Raw genomic sequence first — 21910 nt, 5'->3', positions numbered from 1 at the left:
CCTGTCTTAAACTCGACCATAACAAATCTGTGGGCTACTAGGAAGGATAAAAGCGTCTTTTGATTTTAGTAACACCTAATTAAAAAAATCATATATACTCAAAAATCTACAGTAATCATCATATATAAGCTAATGCAAACAAATACTTATTATTGCTGAAAAAAAAATAAAAATGAAAATACTGGTGACCGGCTCTTCTGGTTACTTAGGCGCACGACTCTGCCACGCCCTCCTCCGTCGCGGCCACTCCGTACGCGCCTTAGTCCGCCGCACCAGCGACGTATCCGCCCTGCCTCCAGTAAGCGAATCATTCGAGCTCGCTTACGGAGACGTAACGGACTACCGTTCTTTAACGGACGCTTGCTCCGGCTGCGAGATCGTTTTCCACGCCGCGGCTTTGGTCGAGCCTTGGCTCCCTGATCCGTCGAAATTCGTAACGGTAAAGCGTCTCTCACCACATCTTAGGTGTAGATCATAGGGTGATATTAATAATGGTGGTTTTGTTTTTGTGAAGCTCAGGTCAACGTTGGTGGACTCAAGAACGTCTTGAAAGCAGTGGAGGAGACGAAGAGTGTACAGAGGGTTATATACACGTCTTCTTTCTTCGCTCTTGGGTCTACCGATGGATCTGTTGCTAATGAGAGTCAAGTAATGATGATGTGTTGTCACTTTCATGAGTTGTGTTTTGTTCTGTTTCATTTGGTTGGTTTGATTCTTGATTTGCCTCTTGAGTGAAGGTTCATAATGAGAGGTTTTTCTGCACGGAGTATGAGAGATCCAAGGCTGCTGCTGATAAGATTGCTATGGACGCTGCGAGTGAAGGCGTGCCGATAGTTTTGCTGTATCCTGGTGTTATCTATGGTCCGGGCAAGCTCACTTCAGGCAATATGGTTGCTAAATTGGTATGATTCTCTTCATGTTCTTTCAATCTTGTTGTGTTAGAGATACATTGGTTGGATGATGAAAATGTTGTCCTTCCAGATTATTGAGCGTTTCAGTGGGAGACTACCTGGATACATCGGCTCCGGGAACGATAGATGCTCCTTCAGCCATGTTGATGATGTTGTGGATGGTCATATTGCTGCAATGGAGAATGGTAGGCTTGGTGAAAGATACTTGCTCACCGGAGAAAACGCTTCTTTTAAGCTTGTCTTTGACATGGCTGCACTCATTACTGGAACCAAGAAGCCAATCTTTAGCATTCCCTTATGGGCAATCGATGCGTACGGATGGTTATCTGTTCTAGTCTCTCGGATTACAGGAAAGCTTCCAGTAATTAGTCCTCCGGTGAGTTTTGTTTACATTCATTAGTTGTTATGGATTATTATCTTATTTGGCTTAATAATCTTATGTTTTGATGGTTTTTTTTTTTTTTGTGAATGAGCAGTCAGTGAATGTACTGAGACATCAATGGGCGTACTCATGTGACAAGGCTAAGGTGGAACTTGGTTATAACCCTCGGAGTCTTAGGGAAGGTCTGGAGGAGATACTAACTTGGTTGAAGGACTTGGGCCTCATTCAATACTGAAACTAAAATTTCCCACTATAAATAATATGTTTTCCTTGGACTTGTTGTTTGCTCAATATGAACCTACAACTCTGTGAAATGTTTTAATTGCTAATGTGGATTATGAGCTCTTAACAACTCTTAAGTTCTGGAACTAGAGTTATCTACTGAATGTCTCTCTCCCTATCGACTAAGAGTCATTTTCTTGGAAATGTCATGAATCTTTGCACATATCCTTGTAATGTGACTGATTCCAGAATCTTTTGAAAGCTGCGTTCTAGGAGATTATGAGTAGGAAGAGGATTTTATTTACCATATATGACTGACTGATTACATGTATAAACCATATGATCAGAAGATTAATAATAAAGTATCCAGTTAATTTGTTCATGATGCTTTTGCGCTTTCATGATATCCATTTTATTATATAGCTGCATGGCCGTTACGTAGTCCTCTTTTCAGTTTATGCTGTTCGACAAAACAAATAGAGAATAGTTTACTAGACGTGCAATATAAATTGATGTGTATTGCTAGATTTCGACCAAATAAACGATAACAATTGCAATATAGTATACCTGTTACAGTCCACACTCTTAGAGAAAGGAACACCTAAGTCAACACCACATTTAGAAGGTAGTTGTTTGGCATTATCATCGTTGATTCCAGGGATTGTATTAGATACGCTCTTCAAGCATTGACAAGCTGTTTGTCTTTCTGCCTTCCCAGGCGCAGCGGCTTTTAGGCTATTAAGACCGGCGCAACACGGTTGAGATGGGTTTCCTCCACCTCTTAGATAAGACAAACATGGTGCTAAAAACATGTTTATCTGCGAACATGATATGGCTTCTCCCTCATGGTACGCAATCACCATTAAAAGTGTGATGACAAACAGTAACATGGTCCATGTTTTAGAAGTAATGTTCGTCATCTTTTACTTGAAAATGTGTTTTCTCAATGTATTGTTTACTTTGATGTACTATGTTATATAGACAAATTTAGGGAAAAGTTGTCGTCTACATGTATTTTAAGTGACTTAGCTTTTTGCTACTCATGTGTTTAGAGTGGTATAGAAGTTGGAAAGGATAGACAACGTTGGTTACAACAAAAAAAAAAAAAACGTTGGTTAGGAGTTATCTTTACAGAAATTAACAGACATAATTAGCAGACAAACCAAACCGAAAATTTTGGTTTCCAGTCAAAGTTCGGATGAGAATTCGGTTCAGTTCGATTAAAATTAATCGGATATTAGTTCGGTTACCAGTAGATGTAGTTCAATTTTTTTTTTTTTTTAAATTCTAACCAAATCATGCTAAATTATACCATACCGAAGCCATATCCAAATTTCAAACAAAGTTAACTGAATAAAACCAAAACTACATGATTTTTTAACTAATCTAATCTAAAATTTAATAGAAATAAAAAAAGAAGAAGTTAATTTCAATTTGATAGAATTTTTAATTACGAAACAACAGAATGGAATTTTTGTTTGGTTCAGTTAGATAATATTTTATGTGAACCGAATTAATCAAAATTTGAATTATCCAAACCGAACTGACAGGCCTTAGTTACTAGGATTGATTCAGATGAAAGGCCGAATAAAAGAGTCAGGCCCATAATAAGCCCAAAAGATGGTCCCTTCTTCACTCTTTCTCCTTGGTAGTTACAAGCTTCAGCTTCTCTCTTCTTCTTCTGCAAATCCAAAATGGAACCATCACTAAAACCCAATCCTTTCCTCTCCTTCTCCTCTTTCCTCCACACCCACTGTAATCGCTTCGCCTCCGACCTCTCCGCCCGTTTCGAAGACACCAAACGCTTCGCCGAATCCCTAACCACTCGACGTTTCACTCCTCCGCCCTTCGCCTCCGTCTCTCAGTACCCCAAGCCTTCCGCTGGAACCTCAACTGCTACTTTGAACCCATCTCACGTCGCTAAAGCTCTCGCTGGAACCTCCGTGTTTACGGTCAGCAACACCAATAACGAGTTCGTTCTCATCTCGGATCCTGCCGGCGACAAGTCTATCGGTTTGCTCTGTTTCCGCCAAGAGGATGCTGAAGCTTTTCTCGCTCAGGTTTGTGCTCGTATCTTCCTTTTGCTATCCCCCCCGAAATGGAAAGTTTCTGACTTTGTGAGCTTTGGATTCTCTAATATCATGTTTCAGGCGCGCCTCCGGAGAAGAGAGTTGAAAGCCAATGCTAAGGTTGTTCCCATCAATCTGGACCAGGTAGTTCTCAGTCTCTGTTTCTTTTAAGTTTGTGTGATTAAGAGTTCATGTCTCGCGTTCATTTGGTGAGTTTGTAATATGGTAATAGGAGGAACTCAAAGTAGTTTAGAATGAATGGGACATTTGAGTTCTTGACTCAGACTGACGTCAGAAGAACATATGAAATAAAAACAAATGTCCTGAGATATAACTGTTTTTACGAGTTTATGTGATTAGTAGTTCGGTCTCAGTTAACTTGTTCATTTCTCGCGTTCATTTACTTGGTTTATGATATGGCAATAGTGTATATTGAGTTCTTGGTCAAGGATAAATAAGGCCTCTCTGGTTATGCATGAGATTATATATGGCTTGGAACTTGCAACTACGTTTGAGAAACTTTTTATGTAGTATTTGTGTGATCCTTCCTTCCTGGTAGCTACTATATGCATGTGTTGTAGTTGAATGCATTCCCGTAAGTTTATGGAGGGTCTTTTTTTTTTAACAGGTGTACTTGTTAAAAGTTGAGGGGATTTCTTTTCGCTTCTTGCCAGACCCGATCCAAATAAAGAATGCAATGGAGGTTGGTTCATGCTACAAGCTTCATCATACACTTCTCCTTCAGTTTTTATTTGCTAGATAGTTGTTTGTCATTTTAGTCTTATCCCCGAGCTGCATTTTCTTGTGTTCCAGCTCAAATCCTCAGCTAGTAAGAATGGGTTTGATGGAGTTCCGGTATTCCAGGTTAAATTTTCTGTACATATTCTCTTCCTCTGAGATATATAAATCATTTGCTTGGCCGTCTATGTTCGCTATGTATTACTGCCTCAGAAGCTAATCATTTGGATGTCTAGTCTATGCTGCTACTATATGTCTGCTATAAAAAAGAGTTTTTTTGTGTTTGTGATATGTCTTCGCTTGATTTCCATCTCTCGTATCTGCAGTCTGAGCTTCTTGTTGTGCGGAAAAAGAATAAACGTTACTGCCCTGTATATTTCAGTAAGGTTGGTTAATATCTTCCCGCACTTTCTACAGTATTAATAAAGTTTCTCAAAAGCCAAAAGGGAGAGCAGATAATTTTTGCTTTACTGTGGTTGACAACCAAGTTCTACTTGTGACCATTTTCAGGAAGATATAGAGAGGGAACTTTCAAAGTATACAAGAGCTTCAAGAGGAGATCAACAAATTATGGTAATGATTCCTATTTGCCTTTGTATTTGATAGGCCAGTGATAATAATTTAAGAAACATGCGGTTGACTAAAGAGTGGGAGTAGCTGCATTGGAAGCATTAGTGGTTTTTACCATCGACTCATACGCCATGGAACTAATAATCTTGTCCTTTCACAGGTTGGGAGTTTGGAGGATGTCTTGAGGAAAATGGAGGTAACTATCATTCTTTGTGTAAAGAATTAAAAAAAAAAAATACGAATGCAGAAAATGAGTGATCTAATAGAATGTGAATTGAATTAACAAATGTAGAGGAGCGAGAAGAATTCAGGTTGGGAAGATATAATATTCATTCCACCAGGAAGAAGTTATGCACAACACATGCAGGAGGTGATCAAAGAGTAAACAAAGATGAGAGACACTGTATGTAGTTTTCATTTGATAAAATAAAAACAACTTCTCAACACAGTTTCACTTATATTTTTTTCTCTCTTACTCTGAAGTTTAACACACCAATCAATCTCTTGGTTCTTACATACCAGAACGTAAAGTTGTTTGTATGGATAAAAATGGTAAATGGTATGTTGGTTTAAGGTTACGAAGCTGTAATCCATTTATTATTGGGTTTGATGATCCATGAAACACTTGTTTTGGTATCAAAACGCCTAGTGTCACAAAACAATGATTCACTGAGCATTTCATAACTTTTTGGATTATCCTTACTATTTTTCTTTTCTAAAACTCAAAATGATCGTTTCCACCCTTTTAAAATATTCAGTCTCAAGAACCTCTCACTCCACATTGGCTCGGTGGCTAGAAGAAGAAGAAGATGGAAGAGAACTGCGAAGATTGCATGAGATGGGAAGAACAACTCTACTGGAATCATTTTCAAACCGTCCATTTCTCTCAGCTTCTCCTTCCTGGCTTTCACAATCGCCTTGTACGTTGATCTTGAAACCACTCTCCTTCTTCTTAGTTGTAGAAACACGTTACAGAGCTTAACAGTTCTTGTCCTTTCTCTTTAGTTCTTGAGGCTTTAAGTAATAAGAATTCTCTGTTTACATCTAAATAACCATATTTGAGTTTGATCCTTTTGTATCTAATCTTGCAGGCCATACCTAAAAAGTTTTCCACATATTGCAAAAGGAAGCTGGCTAAGATTGTAACTCTCAAAAGTCCTAGTGGAACCAAATACAACGTGGGGTTAGAGGAAGATGATGAAAAGACTCTGGCTTTTCGCTGTGGGTGGGACAAGTTTGTGAAAGATCATTCTCTCCATGAGAGTGATCTCTTAGTCTTCAAGTTCAACGGATCATCTGAGTTCGAAGTACTGATCTTCGATGGAGACACCTTATGCGAGAAACCCACTTCTTATTTCGTCAGAAAATGTGGACATGCAGCAGAGAAGACCAGCAGAGTTACAGATTTCACTGCAACCTCTTCAAGATCTCCTAAGAGATACATTAGCATCGCTGATGATGTTGAAACTACTGTGAAAATATCTCCAGTTGGTAATGAGCTAGATGATCTCATTGATATTGATACAATGTTACCTCAGACTGGTACTGACCAAGAGGAACACAGTAACTCTGACATTGACACAGACTCTGGCCAGCTTCCTGTCATATCTCCAACTAGTAAAGGGCCCATCAGTGAAGGGAAGTATCCCATTGGTGTTTTTAAGAAGATGCGAGGACAAATAAGTATCAATGATCCCGATCGTAAAGCTGGTATGAACTACTTCCCTTTTCTTATTTAGTGATTACACCTTGCTGTAGTTTCCAAGTAATTCATCTGATTGAAGTGCTTAGGATTAGAGTTTCAGGCCTCATACTAGCCATGAGCCATGGTTAATTTGTCTTGAAAGTTTACTAGGTGGAATGAGTACATACATTTATTAGTAGATTCCATTTTATTTTCTATGCATCTAGTTACTAATATGCAGCCCTTATTCAACTTTTTTAGATGTTGAAATGATTCCAGGTGGTAGCAGAAAAAGAATAGGTGAGATTAACAAAAAGAAAGCCTTATCTCTGGCTAAAAGAGCCGTTTCGACGAAAGGTTTCTTGGTGGTCATGAAACGCTCTCATGTGGTATCAAAGTGTTTCCTGGTAATTAAATTTTATAGTGTTTAAATTTCCTTTGAATCTCAGTTATTATTTGGAGTGCCAAAACTCTCTTTGCTTATATTATTTTTTCAAAAATAAACAGTATGTCCCTGTCCAATGGAGCGCTAGGAACATGTCTCGTGAACCTCAGGATGTAGTGATGCAGGTGGGTGAAAGAAAATGGCACTTGAAGTTTAAATATTACGGATCTAAAGGTCGTGGTGGGGTTTCAGTGGGGTGGAAGAAGTTTGTAAGAGACAACAACTTGTGTGAAGGTGATGTCTGTGTGTTTGAGCCAGCCAAACCCGAGGCTAAACCGTTTCATCTCGATGTTTATATCTTTCGCGCTGCAGAAGCGGAAAGTAGCAACAATGGTTGACACCACAAGTGAATAACCAAAGCAAGAAAGAATGGTTACTATACCATGTACATAAAAGGTTAACGTAAGAATGTCTCTGTGTTGTATTCTGTAGTGTGTAGTTTTTCTCATAGTGCTTCTAGTGAAAGCCTTTTGTCTTTTTGTTGTCTTGTGAAGTGTAGCAAACTTGCAATGTGGGGTGTAAGTATAAACGGAAGTTTTTTTTTTTTTTTTTTTGTGATTGGGATGTTCACATTAACTAAACCGAAACGAACCGAATCTATCTACCTGTTGGTTCGGTTTTGTAGAACAAAAATACCAGTTAATAATATTCATCATCAATAACCGATTGGTTTAGTAAAATTCGAGATGGGCATTTACGGGTCTCTTTAATTTTCAACGGCTCTTTGAGAAATATAGCCGTTACAAACTTTCCGATTAAAGAATTGGGAACAGGGGAAAACCTAATTAAACTCCACCGCCTTGGTACTATAAATAAACCCCAAAAGCTCACACCTTTCACCATCAAAAATCAATCTGCTCTCATCACCCAACCAACAACGCTTCACTCTCTCCGCTCGAATTCGCTGCTCTATTTGATTTAATTGAGATCTTGCTAGTCATTATCATTGCTATCTTGCTCTTTGTTTCTTTGTGTTTTGTGTTTAACAATGGATGCAGGTATGAACACATCTACGCACTTGAAGGCTCAAGCTCGTTGCCCTCTTCAAGAACACTTCCTTCCCCGCAAAAATTCCAAGGAAAATGTAAGTTTTTTTTCTATATTAGGGCTCAGATTTGCTGATTTCATCTCTGCCATTGAGAATTAGGGTTTAGCATAAGAAAAAGATCATAGCTTTCAATCTATTATAAGATCAGTGATGATTTGGTTTTGTATTGTATCAGCTGGACAGATTCATACCAAACCGATCAGCTATGGACTTCGACTACGCTCACTACGCTCTTACCGAAGGAAACAAAGGTAAGGATCAGGTAAGCTCACCATCCAGAGAGGCCTACAGGAAGCAACTCGCTGAGACCATGAACCTGAACCACACCAGGATCCTCGCCTTCAGGAACAAACCTCTAGCTCCTGTTGAGTTGCTTCCCACCGACCACTCTGCCTCTCTTCACCAGCAACCCAAATCCGTTAAGCCAAGAAGATACATTCCTCAGGTATCAAACGCCCTTAAACAGAAAAGATCCTCATTTACTTGTTGTTGTGCTGATCTGATGTTTGATATTTATGTTGTTATGATAGACTTCTGAGAGGACACTGGATGCTCCTGACATTGTGGATGACTTCTACCTCAACTTGCTTGACTGGGGAAGTGCTAATGTCTTGGCCATTGCGTTGGGACACACTGTTTATCTCTGGGATGCTTCCACTGGCTCCACTTCTGAGCTTGTCACTATTGATGAGGAGAAGGGACCAGTGACGAGTATCAACTGGGCGCCTGATGGTCGTCATGTTGCTGTTGGGCTCAACAACTCTGAAGTCCAGCTGTGGGATTCTGGATCCAACCGTCAAGTAATTATTACACAACCTCCTCTCGCTTCTGTTTTAGTTGTCATCATGTCTTAAACCTTATGTGTTGTACTTTTTTTCCTGCAGCTGAGAACATTGAAAGGTTGCCACCAGTCTAGAGTAGGATCACTGGCGTGGAACAACCACATCCTCACAACGGGAGGGATGGACGGACAGATCGTTAACAACGACGTGCGCATCAGATCACATATCGTGGAGACTTACAGGGGCCACACTCAAGAGGTTTGTGGCCTCAAGTGGTCAGGATCCGGACAGCAGCTAGCGAGCGGCGGCAACGACAATGTGGTACACATATGGGACCGTTCCGTGGCCTCCTCGAACTCGACCACGCAGTGGCTGCACAGGCTTGAGGAGCATACGTCTGCTGTGAAGGCTCTCGCGTGGTGCCCTTTCCAGGCGAATCTGCTGGCGACTGGCGGTGGTGGAGGAGATAGGACGATTAAGTTCTGGAACACTCACACGGGGGCTTGTTTGAACTCGGTGGACACTGGCTCCCAAGTTTGTTCGTTGTTGTGGAGTAAGAATGAGAGAGAGTTGCTTAGCTCGCATGGGTTTACGCAGAACCAGCTTACGTTGTGGAAGTATCCGTCGATGGTGAAGATGGCTGAGCTCACTGGGCATACGTCAAGAGTTCTATATATGGCCCAGGTGAATAGATAATCTTGATTATTAAGTTATGTTTATATAGATGCTGAAAGTGGTTTGAGTTCTGAGAACTTGTGTTATTTGTCTGTGTTTTTCTACAGAGTCCAGATGGTTGTACAGTAGCTTCAGCAGCAGGAGACGAGACTTTGAGGTTCTGGAATGTTTTCGGAGTACCAGAGACGGCCAAAAAAGCTGCTCCAAAAGCAGCTCATGAGCCGTTTTCTCATGTGAACCGTATTCGTTGAAGAAACTGTGAAGAAAGACTAACAACAAAGAAAATCCCTTTCTTACATAAGAATGTTCTTAAATTCATTTTTTTTTTTGGGTTTCATTCATCATGAACACACTGTGTATGATTTTAAACATAGTGAGATTAACTTCCTGCTTGTATAGATTCTAAATATAAAGAAATTCATTTTTTTTTCTCTGATTCATAATCCCAATCAATAACTTGTATAGATTAACTTTACTTGTTGACATGACTCGGAACTTTGTTGAATTCAGGTTTCGGTATGTATAACACTCTGTATCCATCCATACACTCATTACTCGTAAGATAGAGTTTTGTTTTTTTAGATTGCTATATACAAAACGTATGTTCCAGGCTCATGTCTTGGCAATGGGTTGGAAGTATAGACTTATTTTTATAACATTAGTCATTAGACAGACATACTCTGTATGAGTCTCTTGTCAACCACCAAAGTAATCATTCTCCTGTGACTTCAAAACAAAGACACTTGGTGAATGTTTCATGGAGCTTATAATTTAATATTACAATTCGAAGATCATGGAAGAAGAAAACATATGACGGTCAGAGCAATCAAATCACTTTCAACTTCTTCCTTGAATTTTTTTTTGGTTCTCTCAGTTGCCAGAAAGGCAGAAACTATTATTTACGAAAGAGACCTTAGACAGTTACTATCATTCTAATTTAAACCCGAAGGTTTGCCAAGTGCACTGTCGTTAAACCCAAGACTCCGCCGCGAGAACACCGGCGCAAAGAGATGGAGTCACCTAAGGAACAGAGCTCTTACACAGTTGAGCAGCTCGTCGCCGTCAATCCCTTCAACCCTGAAATCTTACCTGATCTCGAAAACTATGTCAACGAGCAGGTACGTTCCTTCGTGGGTTGTCTCAATTCGAAGCTGATTGTTGTTTTGGTTTCGTTATGGATGATTCTCTCACAGGTTACGTTGCAAACGTATAGTCTGGATGCAAATCTATGCTTGCTCCGTCTCTACCAGGTAGTGCTGTTACCTCTTCATATGATCAAACCTGTTCAAAAGAGTTTATTTTTTTCTAATGTTTACCTTTGTGTAGTTTGAGCCTGAGCGTATGAATACTCATGTTGTGGCTCGTATCTTGATCAAGGTATGGTGTACTAGTCTCAGATTAACAATGTATAGTTTTGGCTTTTATAGTATATTAATCTTATGTGATTTTTTTTTTATGAAGGCTCTTATGGCTATGCCTACTCCAGACTTCAGCCTTTGCCTCTTCTTGATTCCCGAACGAGTGGTAATCTTCTTTTCTCCTCTACTTCATTATGTGTTGCTTTTGAGTTGATTCATTGCCACACAATACAGAGGGATTTGAGTTATTTTAATCACGGGTATTCAGCTCATTATTTGTATTGAAGAATATTCTTCATGATGAAGCTTGAGTGTCAACCTTTTTGGATTCGTGAGAATTAATAGATGCTTTTGTTTGGATTGTGTTTTCAGCAAATGGACGAGCAGTGCAAGGCACTTATTGTTCTCTCACATTACCTTGAGGTATGCAAACATCAATGTTAGCTGAGACCTTTTGAGAGCTGGAAAAATGTGTTGTGTTGAGTGTTTAGAATACTTGTTTTGCTCTTGTAGACTGGGAGGTTCCAACAGTTCTGGGATGAAGCTGCCAAGAACCGTCACTTTCTCGAGTCTGTTCCTGGTAAAAAGTCTAGAAACGCACCCTTTTTTTTTTGAATCACAAATAAGTCGTTTAGTAATAACTTAGGGATAAATCAATTGTCTAGAAATGCCGGCCCACAAAAAAAGTCATGAATTAATGTTTATGGTACTGTCTATTCACTTTATGATTTTCTGCTGATGTCTTATATGTGAGAGATATTAATGCAGGTTTTGAGCAAGCTATCCAAGCATATGCAAGTCACCTTCTTAGCTTAAGCTACCAAAAGGTTCCAAGATCTGTGCTTGCCGAGGTATGAATGATGTTGAGCTTATTATTATTGACACATGGCCTGCTTAAGTCATCAAATTGTAGAACTTTGGAGTTTGGATGTAAAAGTTCCGAATTTTTCACACCCTAGTTATGGTAGATTCACGTGCTCATTAGTTATGATTTATGAACATTTTACACAGGCTGTTAACATGGATGGTGCATCCCTAGACAAGTTCATCGAGCACCAAGTGGCTAACAGTGGATGGATTGTTGAGAAAGAAGATGGAAGTATCGTCTTACCACAGAATGAATTTAACCATCCGGAACTAAAGAAAAACGCAGGTGAGAATGTTCCCTTGGAACACATCGCCCGCATCTTCCCCATCCTTGGTTGAACCAAATTATGATGACTGCAACAGTTTTCTTTAGTCTCTCTAGCTTTCATGTAATACAACACTTTCAGACGTTGTAATGTGTCCTTTTTTTTTGGCATGGACCTTCTTCCTCTTTGCAATATTGAGATATTTTTTTTCAAAATCAAGTTAACCAGAGTCTGGCACAAGTAGATGTAGTGTTTATGATACTAACCAATCAGACAACACGTAATTTTGTTAGTTCCAATTACTTTTCTTGGATATTTTGTGTTTCAAATTGCAATATATATAGCTCAAAGTAGATAAATCATTTTGGGGACTTGTTTTATGAAGCTAAAATTAGAAGGCGTGAGATTGGCTCATATGACAAATAATAGGCATGCATCAATCCACAAAAATCTCCTAGCCAAACCAGTTTTGTTGATTTTTCAAGAAAGTAAATATCAAAGAAAGCCCACAAAAATAAAAGTGATAGTCTCCTCCATTAAAAGAGAGATAAACGAAAAATGGCTTTTCAAGATTTTGACCTCATTCAAGAACGCGTAAACGCTGACAGACAACGTAAATTCAGGAAGAAAATCATCATTGGAGTTGTCTCTACGCTTGTTGTCGTCGCTGTCATTACAGGAGGTGCTTTTGCTTATGTTACATATGGGAAAAATTCTCAAGAACCGGTGAAAACCACAAACACAAACAGCAAATCTAAAAGCTCAGATAAAAGCTCCGAGAAGAGTACCGCTACTCCAAGCAATAAACCACCATCTTCTGCAGCAGCACATTCTGACAAGCCCGGCCAGGTCGATAAGATTATCAAAGCACTTTGTAATTCAACTCTTTACAAACCAAGTTGTGAGAAAACTCTTAAAAACGGAACAAAGACAGCTTCTCCTCTGTCTGATCCTAGGAGCCTTTTAAAGTCTTCAATCAAAGCAACCAATGACGATCTAGTGAAAGGTTTCGAAAAGGTTTTAAAACTCAAAACAGGGAACAAAGATGAAAAAGACGCTATAGCGCAGTGCAAGTTGCTTGTGGATGAAGCAAAGGAAGAACTTAACACCTCTATGAAAAGAATCAACGACACAAAGGTTAACAGCTTTGCGAAAATAACTCCTGATTTAGACACTTGGTTAAGCGCAGTCATGTCGCATCAAGAGACATGTCTCGATGGGTTTGAAGAAGGGAAACTCAAAACTGAGATACGTAAGAACTTCAACTCTTCTCAAATGATGACAAGCAATTCTCTAGCGATGATCAAGTCTTTAGACACATATCTTTCTAAGGCTAAAAAGGTGAAAACGAGACATCTTCTTGAATCAAGATCGTCTTGGTTAGGCAACAAGGAGAGAAGGATGTTAAAAGCTGTTGATGTGAAGGCTTTGAAACCTAATGCTATAGTGGCTAAAGATGGCAGTGGAAATTTCACAACCATAAATGCTGCACTTAAAGCTATGCCTGCTAAGTACAAAGGAAGGTATTAATTGTTAACCGTTTCATAATATTGGTTCATATTTTTGAAGATGGGATATTGGCTCTAGGCTTAGTAAATTTTCTTTTTTTTATAGATATACCATTTATATCAAACATGGAGTTTATGATGAATCTGTGATTGTTGACAAGAATAAAGCTAATGTTACAATGGTCGGTGATGGATCGCAGAAGACGATCGTGACGGGAAACAAAAGCCATGCAAAGAAAGTCCGTACTTTCCTCACAGCCACATTTGGTATATCCTGATTTCTTAGAGGTTTAATCTCTCAATTGTGTAGAATATAATTTATGCATCTGCGTTTATATGATAATAAACAATCAAAAATTCACATGTTTCTACAAAAAATATTTTCATGTTTATGCATGTTAACATATTCAAAAATTATGATTAACTATTTTTAATGATTTTAAAGAAATAGTAATTCAGTAAATACAACTAATTTTCTTGCCCTTTTTTCAAAAAAAAAAAAAAACTAATTTTCTTAAAATCTACGAATTGACATTATTAACTTATATAAAATTCCTTGAAAACCTAAAATATTTTTTTATAGACAGACGTTTTAAAAAACATTTATATTTGGGAACAGGAATAATACATATAATATTTCAGTTTTTCAAGAATTATTTTTGTGACATGCAAACATAATTTTGTTTCTATTTGCATGCACGTTTAAGTTTAGTGTTCATATAAATAGAAAACAAAAATCGGTAAAAGTAAACGTAAAAGCAATCGCAAACGCAAACAAAGAATTGATGTATAAGTATAACTATGAAGTGCAATATTAATATGGTCTTGATTGCTTACAGTGGCACAAGGAGAAGGATTCATGGCACATTCCATGGGGTTCCGGAACACGGCTGGGCCTGACAAGCACCAAGCAGTCGCCATACGTGTCCAATCCGACCGTTCAGTTTTCCAAAACTGTAGATTCGAAGGCTACCAAGACACATTATACGCGTACACGCACCGACAATTCTACCGTAGTTGTGTCATTGTCGGAACAATAGACTTCATATTCGGTGACGCGGCCGCCCTATTTCAGAACTGTAACATCTTTATCAGAAAAGGAGTACAAGGGCAGAAGAACACGGTGACGTCTCAAGGGCGAGTGGACAAGTTTCAGACAACAGGCTTTGTGATTCAGAACTGTACAATTGCTCCAAACGAAGATCTTAAACCTGTTAAAGCTCAGTTCAAAAGCTACTTAGGTCGGCCGTGTAAGAACCATTCTAGAACAGTTGTGATGGAGTCCACGATCGAGGACGTGATTGATCCTGTTGGTTGGTTGAGATGGCAAGAGACAGATTTCGCTATTGGTACATTGCTTTACGCGGAATACAAAAACGATGGTCCAAGCGGAAAAACTACTTCTAGGGTTAAATGGCCTGGATTTAGGGCTATAAACAAGGAAGAGGCCATGAAGTATACAGTTGGACCATTCTTACAAGGGGATCCATGGATTCATGATATGGGGTCTCAGGTTAAGTTTGGTCTTTATGATGCTTGATGCTTGCAAGCTTGTTGTCTTGCTTCTTTTCGTTTAAACATGTGGTGGAGAGTAAAAGTGTAGCTTGGAGTGCAAGGTAATAGAATGTGAATATATAGAGGTGAGGTGAAAGTGATATCTACTCATACATTTTGACATGAAACATGTTTAAACTTTAAAGGCGTTTCTTGATGAATGATACTCCTGATGATAACAATGGATGCAGATATAACACAACTTGCATTGGTGTAGTGAATATCATTGATAATAGTCACTTACTTTTTAATCTTGGTAGTAAGTGAGATGGACATATAAACTAATATGGTATACCAAAGTTCTTAACTTATCAAAGAAGCCTTAAAACGCAAAAAAAAGATCAACATCACCAAATGAAAATTGTGCACAAGGGAGATAAGAAGGTTGCAACCTGCCTAAATCATGGAAGCAAGTGAAATCATGCATCGTTGGCTATTTCTGTTGGTGTGATTAGATGAGTAATATTAATAATAGTCACACCATTGCTTAATAGACAAAGGTTGAACCGTAGCTAAATTGGGCCAAAGCTATTAACCTATAGAAGAAGCCTTGTAGTTTTATAGTTAGTGTCTGTTTTTTTTTTTTTGTATATTTTGGTAGTAAGTGAAACTAATATGGTACCAAGGCTCTTAATTAAAATATAGAAGCCTTGAAACGCCAAAGGTCAACAACATCAAATGAAACTGTGCACAAATGAGATCAGAAGGTTGCAATCTGACTATATCATGGAAGCAAGTGAAATCATGCATCTTTGATTATTTGCAAAGTGAGTATTTTAGTTCCTTCAATTCGGTTTCTATCTTGCATCCCATTTATTTTTCCTCATTCAAAGAGTGTCCCACAATCTTTATAGACTTTTACTATTTATCAATTTGTTCAAGTTTTTTTTTGGACATCAATGCATGAAAAACTGTAACTCTAATTTCATTTTCATTCAAACTAATGCTCTAATTTTTTTTTTTAAACTAATGTTCCGATCGGTGATTCAGATTAGAAGAACAGTAGAAAAAACAAACTTAGAAATATAAAAATGGTTTATGTCAGAAAAACATAAACGAAAAAATCTATAATAAACAGAAAGAAATTAACTAAAATAAATGTAATGAATCTTCCGTTTGCTCCGTTTTTATTCTAGCCGATTTTATTTTTTAATCATAATAAGCGTAATTAAGACTGATGTTGAAAACTAAACTGAACCATACTTTAGAACAAGACTTGGACAAAGTTCCTAGGCTGAACTCTACGTCTACACAAGATCCTAGGCTTGACCGCTTGAGCTTTGACCAGTGACCGACCACACTACTAAACGGCACCGTTTCGAAACGACATCCCTGAACAAAAAAGCCAAGGAGCCCGAACCGAGCTGTTTCTTTTCTTGGATTAGTAATCTTTTCGCCATTCATCTCTTTCCATCGTCGCCGATATTTTTCTCTCCCGAATCGCCGGAATCTCATCACACCGCCCACTTTTAAAACTTCAAAGCCTCTTCTCCAACAAGAACCACATAATACGCCTCACCCTCACTATCCCTTACCCAAGATCTGATCCAATTCACCTCTCCATCTCTCAAACCCGAATCTAAATTAGGTTAACCTTCGATCTCCTCCTTCTCATCTTCTAAATCCCGAATCAGAGATCCAATTGCTCCCAATTCCTTCTGGGCCTTCCAAATTTAGTAACTTTTCCCCCAAATTCTGATCGGGTTTTCGATAAATGTGGTAGATCGAGACCATTTTTGGGGGTGGGGTGTTGTGTGTTGCATGAGGATTTGGTGTTTTGATTGCTTCACCGACGACGAGGAGGAAGGTAGACTGAAACAATCGGCTATGGATAACAACAACAACAACAACGACGATGTCGATTTGGATCTAAACGAGAGGGAGCTAGGAGTCTGTGAGGACGAGCGTTGGCCTCTGTGTGAGGAGATGATGCTGGCTACGACAGAGGAGGACGGTGCTGAATTGGAGCAGTTGTGGTCTTCTGAGATTCGCTCCCATCCTCATTTACTTCTTCAAGGTGAGAGTAGCAATGCTGCTGCTGCTCCTGCTGCTGTAGGTGAGGATTGTACGATGGAGGAAGCTGATCATGATTCGTATCATAAACGTGCTAAAGTCTACTCTGGCCTTACGTGAGCTCTCTAACTTTCTTCTTTTTTTTTATTGTTGTTTGTTCGTTTTTGTGTGATTCTGATGCTGAAGTTTAGTTGCAGTGAGGCACGGTCAGCTTCCGGGGTATCTTCGGATGCTGGTTCGTCGGTGGAGAGAACTGTCAGTTTTGGGGTTGCCTCGTCTTCTCAGACGGATGCTGATATGTTCTGTCAGAACTTCATCTTGAATTATAGTCGGAAAGATGGGAAGAAAGATGAGGGAGATGATAACGGTTCTTCTGAATCAGAAGATTTTGAACTTCATATTGATTTGACTGATGACCTCTTGCATATGGTACACGTTTTTTTTGTATTCTTTTTTACTTTAGATCAATTTGTAGGTGTCAGTTTCTTTGTTTCTTTTTAAATTTTTTTTATTTCATCAGGTATTCTCGTTCTTGAATCACATCGACCTCTGTCGCTCTGCTATGGTATGTCGTCAGTGGAGAGTAGCTAGTTCTCATGAGGATTTTTGGAAGGCCTTGAACTTTGAAAATATCAGGATTTCTATCGAGCAATGTAAGTTGTTCTTCATGTGTCTTGTTTGTTATTTTCCGTTTGAAGAAAACAAAGTAGTTTTTTTTTAAATAGAAATGCTTGTAAAACGTATTAAATCTGCTGCTGATTGTGTAAACCTTGAAGGAATTCGAGGATTGATAGTGTGTTTATCGAGTCGTGTACTCTTCTTGTACATTTGTTTGATATTCAGTGAGAGTACAGTAGAATTGTGACTTTGAGGGCATTGGTTCTGCATTTTTATGTCGAGATTGGCCTTTAAAAGAAAATATAAGCACCAAAAGTATGCCTCCGCTATGTTACTTAAACTTGTAATTCTTCCGTTTTACTAATCCATAAACGGAAGGCGTAATGTACATAAATAAAATATAACCTTTCGTTGCTTTGTGTGCAGTTGAAGACATGTGTCTTCGCTATCCCAATGCCACTGAAGTGAATGTTTATGGCACTCCTTCTGTTAACGCTCTGGCTATGAAAGCAGCCACCACTTTGAGGTATCTGTTTGTTTAGGCTGATATGGTTTCTTGATATATATCCATCTCAATCTTTTCGTCTGTTTCAGGAATCTGGAGGTCTTAACTGTAGGAAAAGGTCATATCAGTGAAAACTTTTTCCAGGCATTGGGGGAGTGTAATATGTTAAGGAGTGTGACTGTAAATGAGGCTATTCTTGGAAATGGTGCTCAGGAAATACACCTGAGTCATGATCGGCTACGTGAACTTAAGATTACAAAATGCCGCGTCATGCGTTTGTCTATCAGGTGAAATTGTTTTTCCATAAATTCATGCATTCTTATTCGTTTATGTGCATTCATTCTCAGTTATTATTATTTCTCTCTTCTAGGTGTCCGCAGCTCAGGTCTTTATCATTAAAAAGAAGCAACATGTCACAGGCGATGCTTAACTGTCCACTCCTCCAACTTCTTGATATAGCCTCGTGCCATAAGCTCCTGGATGCTGCTATCCGTTCAGCTGCCATTTCGTGTCCTCAGTTAGAGTCGCTCGATGTTTCCAACTGTTCCTGTGTCAGCGATGAAACTTTGCGTGAAATAGCCCAGGCTTGTGCTGGTCTCCATATTCTCAATGCTTCATACTGCCCCAATATATCTCTTGAGGTTGGTCTTGTTATCTGATGCTGTTTTTCCTCCCTCGTCTGCAGTTTTGTACTCATTTTCTGACATGTGTGCTCGTTTCCTCTTTGAAGTCAGTACATCTCCCCATGTTGACAGTTCTCAAGCTTCATAGCTGTGAGGGTATAACATCAGCGTCTATGACTTGGATTGCTAATAGTCCTGCGCTAGAGGTCTGTGTTGCTTTTGTTTTCTCCACACCCACATACACATGCACGTTTTCGACAACCTTTAACTAGAGATCATTATTTCCAGTTGGGTTAATAACATATAATCTATTGTAGGTTTTGGAGCTTGATAATTGCAATCTGTTGACATCTGTCGTGTTGCATCTCTCCCATTTGCAGAGTATAAGCCTAGTCCATTGCCGCAAGTATAGTCCTCATCTTTACTTTGCTCTGCATATTTACTGTGATGAGTATTAACGCCTTAAAAAGATTTTGCTGTCATTTTACACGTCCTCTTTTCGCTGTGTTTAACAGATTCACAGAGCTGAACTTGCAAAGCGTCATGCTTTCATCTATCACTGTTTCAAACTGTCCAGCACTTCGCCGAATCACAATCACTTCCAACTCCCTTCGAGTATGCACTTAGTTATCATAATTTGTTAATACAGTTCCATTAGTTGGATTTTTTTAATCTGATTAACCCGTTAACATCTCTTCATTTTCGTTGCAGCGTTTAGCTCTCCAGAAACAGGAGAATTTGACAACATTAGTTCTGCAATGCCAGTTCTTGCAAGAAGTGGATCTCTCTGACTGTGAATCACTGTCAAACGCTGTTTGTGAAATATTTAGTGATGATGGTGGATGCCCAATGCTGAAATCGTTAATTCTTGACAACTGTGAGGTGTGATATGGTTTCTTTGTGTTCTTTTGGCTACAGCTCTCAGCTACTTAGGATAACAGAATGAAATATATAGTGAAATAATTTATTGAAATGAAAAACGGCAGTGGGTGATATATTTGATGGTTGCTTAACTAATTCTGCCTCTTGTATCATCTTGTAGAGCTTAACAGAAGTGCGATTCCGCAATTCATCGTTGGGTAGTCTGTCCCTTGTTGGTTGTCGTGCTGTTACTTCTCTTGAGTTGAAGTGCCCCCGCATAGAGCAGATTTGTTTGGATGGATGTGATCATCTTGAAACTGCATTCTTCCAGCCTGTGAGTGTGGCTTCTCTTATTTAAATTAACACAAACTTGTCTTAACTGATGTATATCTTGCTTCTTCCTTCTGGTTGTGAATAGGTTGCGCTCCGGTCTTTAAATTTAGGAATATGTCCGAAATTGAGTGTGCTCAATATCGAAGCACCTTATATGGTGTCCCTTGAATTGAAAGGTTGCGGTGTACTGTCTGAAGCATCCATCATTTGTCCTCTGCTAACATCTTTAGATGCGTCTTTCTGCGGGTAATTATACATTTCTTTGTTATTTTTCATCTTCGTGAATAATCTTATGGTGCTGCTAAACAATTTCACGATTCATCTGCAGCCAACTGAGGGATGACTGTCTATCTGCAACCACTGCTTCTTGCCCACTGATTGAGTCACTGGTGCTAATGTCGTGCCCTTCTATTGGCTCTGATGGTCTGTCTTCCTTGAACGGGATCCCAAATCTGACTGTTCTTGATTTGTCGTACACATTCTTGATGAATCTGGAGCCTGTCTTCAAGTCCTGTATTCGACTGAAGGTAATTAAGACCTTGTGACTGTCAGCAATAAAGCATATATATCTTTTCCATGAGAACTTGTTAGGCCTATGCATTCTTTGCTTATTTTATTGTTTAGGTACTCAAATTACAAGCCTGCAAATATCTCACTGACACATCGCTGGAGCCTCTATACAAAGAAGGTGCTTTACCGGCACTTGAAGAGTTAGACCTGTCTTATGGAACTCTCTGTCAGACTGCGATTGACGATCTACTTGCGTGCTGCACACACTTGACCCATTTGAGCTTGAACGGCTGTGTTAATATGCATGACCTTGATTGGGGTTCAACCAATGTACAGCCATTTGACTACTTTGGTGTATACAGTTCTGGTGAGATTACTCAAGAACCAGCTGAAGCAGGCAACCGGTTACTGCAAAACCTCAATTGTGTGGGTTGCCCCAATATCAGAAAAGTGTTTATACCACCAGCAGCTCGATTTTATCATTTATCAACACTGAACCTTTCACTATCGGTCAATTTAAAGGAGGTTGATCTTGCCTGTTCCAACCTGGTTTTGCTTAATCTAAGGTATGTGAGGATTTACCATTTGTTATTCGACTTTAATCTTTATTTCTCATCAATGATTGGTTTTACTCCATAGCAACTGTTGCTCTCTGGAAGTACTGAAGCTTGGCTGCCCAAGATTGGCTAGTCTCTTTCTTCAGGTACGTTTTTGCCCTATACTATGGCTAGTATCTCAGTACTTGTGCATGTGTTATCACGAAACACACTTTGATGATACCAACCTTTGTCTTTGGTAGTCTTGTAACATGGATGAAGCAGGAGTTGAAGCAGCTATATCAAGATGCTGCTCGCTAGAGACACTGGATCTCCGTTTCTGTTCAAAGGTAATAATTATAGGGAGTGTTTTACTTCAGTATCGAAATTTAGCAAATAATCCCATGGCTTCGTAAGAGAGTTCAAATTTTGAAAACCATGTCTTGGTGATTAACAGATATCCTCGGTGAGCATGGCGAGGTTCCGAGCAGTGTGTCCTAGTTTGAAGCGAGTCTTCAGCAGTCCAAATCTTGCAGATTAGGGATTTGCGCCGAATGTTTTATTATATACTAGTATATTATCCCCTGCTATGCAGGAGCACATTATATTTCTTAATATAAAAATTTAATACAAAAAGGAACTTAAAATATATGAATGGTGTAAATGTTACATGTTTGTGTTGCCAAAAAAAAAAAGTCATATTAACTAAATACTGTTATGAATAATGTGGATTGCTAGTAACCAAGCCAAAGGAAGAACGGACCGCGTCCGGTCCAAGACCGCGTCCGCATAGGAGAGAGAGGTGGCCAAAGAGTAGCCGACTATAGGATTA

The 21910-nt window shown here is 39.0% G+C and overlaps 8 protein-coding genes across 13 annotated transcripts; 7 read left to right on the top strand and 1 right to left on the bottom strand.

The window, feature by feature from the left end:
* The first annotated feature begins 94 nt into the window (after positions 1-94).
* LOC103862234 (putative dihydroflavonol 4-reductase) lies at positions 95-1691 on the top strand. The gene is made up of 5 exons (XM_009139936.3): positions 95-439; positions 520-648; positions 738-902; positions 982-1287; positions 1388-1691. Exons 1-5 carry the CDS (start codon positions 173-175, stop codon positions 1526-1528), a joined length of 1008 nt encoding a protein of 335 aa, XP_009138184.1. The 5' UTR covers positions 95-172; the 3' UTR covers positions 1529-1691.
* Positions 1692-1792: 101 nt separating this feature from the next.
* LOC103862232 (non-specific lipid-transfer protein 11) lies at positions 1793-2465 on the bottom strand. Its single transcript, XM_009139934.3, has 2 exons — positions 2083-2465; positions 1793-1975 (listed from the first exon to the last, which is right to left on the bottom strand). Exons 1-2 carry the CDS (start codon positions 2433-2435, stop codon positions 1966-1968), a joined length of 363 nt encoding a protein of 120 aa, XP_009138182.1. The 5' UTR covers positions 2436-2465; the 3' UTR covers positions 1793-1965.
* Positions 2466-3169: 704 nt separating this feature from the next.
* Positions 3170-5492, top strand: LOC103862231 (protein TIC 22, chloroplastic). The gene is made up of 8 exons (XM_009139933.3): positions 3170-3575; positions 3666-3728; positions 4213-4287; positions 4398-4448; positions 4649-4708; positions 4833-4895; positions 5053-5088; positions 5185-5492. Exons 1-8 carry the CDS (start codon positions 3210-3212, stop codon positions 5275-5277), a joined length of 807 nt encoding a protein of 268 aa, XP_009138181.1. The 5' UTR covers positions 3170-3209; the 3' UTR covers positions 5278-5492.
* On the top strand, positions 3414-9962 carry LOC103862229 (cell division cycle 20.1, cofactor of APC complex). Of its 4 annotated transcripts, XM_033288279.1 has the most exons (7): positions 3442-3573; positions 3641-3707; positions 8203-8320; positions 8400-8514; positions 8600-8869; positions 8954-9535; positions 9634-9962. In XM_033288279.1, exons 3-7 carry the CDS (start codon positions 8220-8222, stop codon positions 9775-9777), a joined length of 1212 nt encoding a protein of 403 aa, XP_033144170.1. In that variant the 5' UTR covers positions 3442-3573; positions 3641-3707; positions 8203-8219; the 3' UTR covers positions 9778-9962. The 4 variants fall into 4 exon arrangements, with proteins under 4 accessions (XP_033144169.1, XP_033144170.1, XP_033144168.1 ...); XM_033288278.1 differs by having other exon boundaries at positions 3414-3573; positions 8203-8514; XM_033288277.1 differs by lacking the exons at positions 3442-3573; positions 3641-3707 and adding an exon at positions 7839-8105 and having other exon boundaries at positions 8245-8514; positions 8954-9258; positions 9295-9535.
* LOC103862230 (B3 domain-containing protein REM16) lies at positions 5622-7568 on the top strand. 2 transcript variants are annotated; one of them, XM_009139932.2, is made up of 4 exons: positions 5622-5812; positions 5984-6602; positions 6856-6983; positions 7084-7568. In XM_009139932.2, the coding sequence occupies exons 1-4, from the start codon at positions 5702-5704 to the stop codon at positions 7357-7359; spliced, it is 1134 nt and encodes a 377-aa protein (XP_009138180.1). In that variant the 5' UTR covers positions 5622-5701; the 3' UTR covers positions 7360-7568. The 2 variants fall into 2 exon arrangements, with proteins under 2 accessions (XP_009138180.1, XP_009138178.1); XM_009139930.2 differs by having other exon boundaries at positions 6838-6983.
* A 379-nt stretch (positions 9963-10341) lies between the features above and the next one.
* Positions 10342-12236, top strand: LOC103862228 (eukaryotic translation initiation factor 3 subunit K). Its single transcript, XM_009139928.3, has 8 exons — positions 10342-10644; positions 10720-10776; positions 10853-10903; positions 10988-11050; positions 11257-11307; positions 11398-11464; positions 11653-11735; positions 11896-12236. The coding sequence occupies exons 1-8, from the start codon at positions 10537-10539 to the stop codon at positions 12088-12090; spliced, it is 675 nt and encodes a 224-aa protein (XP_009138176.1). The 5' UTR covers positions 10342-10536; the 3' UTR covers positions 12091-12236.
* Positions 12237-12442: 206 nt separating this feature from the next.
* On the top strand, positions 12443-16039 carry LOC103862227 (putative pectinesterase/pectinesterase inhibitor 45). The gene is made up of 3 exons (XM_009139927.3): positions 12443-13540; positions 13632-13792; positions 14365-16039. The coding sequence occupies exons 1-3, from the start codon at positions 12576-12578 to the stop codon at positions 15063-15065; spliced, it is 1827 nt and encodes a 608-aa protein (XP_009138175.1). The 5' UTR covers positions 12443-12575; the 3' UTR covers positions 15066-16039.
* A 376-nt stretch (positions 16040-16415) lies between these two features.
* LOC103862226 (F-box/LRR-repeat protein 15) lies at positions 16416-21727 on the top strand. 2 transcript variants are annotated; one of them, XM_009139925.3, is made up of 17 exons: positions 16416-17208; positions 17284-17521; positions 17613-17745; positions 18137-18236; positions 18305-18502; positions 18586-18856; positions 18946-19044; positions 19156-19244; positions 19354-19453; positions 19550-19720; positions 19881-20033; positions 20118-20278; positions 20361-20559; positions 20657-21108; positions 21182-21245; positions 21342-21428; positions 21536-21720. In XM_009139925.3, exons 1-17 carry the CDS (start codon positions 16841-16843, stop codon positions 21617-21619), a joined length of 2967 nt encoding a protein of 988 aa, XP_009138173.1. In that variant the 5' UTR covers positions 16416-16840; the 3' UTR covers positions 21620-21720. The 2 variants fall into 2 exon arrangements, with proteins under 2 accessions (XP_009138173.1, XP_009138174.1); XM_009139926.3 differs by having other exon boundaries at positions 16841-17208; positions 17290-17521; positions 21536-21727.
* The last annotated feature ends 183 nt before the right edge of the window (positions 21728-21910 follow it).

Source organism: Brassica rapa, chromosome A03 (genome assembly GCF_000309985.2).
Source record: "Brassica rapa cultivar Chiifu-401-42 chromosome A03, CAAS_Brap_v3.01, whole genome shotgun sequence".
NCBI lineage: Eukaryota > Viridiplantae > Streptophyta > Magnoliopsida > Brassicales > Brassicaceae > Brassica > Brassica rapa.
Note: the sequence above shows the minus strand (reverse complement) of the source record. Positions and strands in the feature narration are given on the sequence as shown.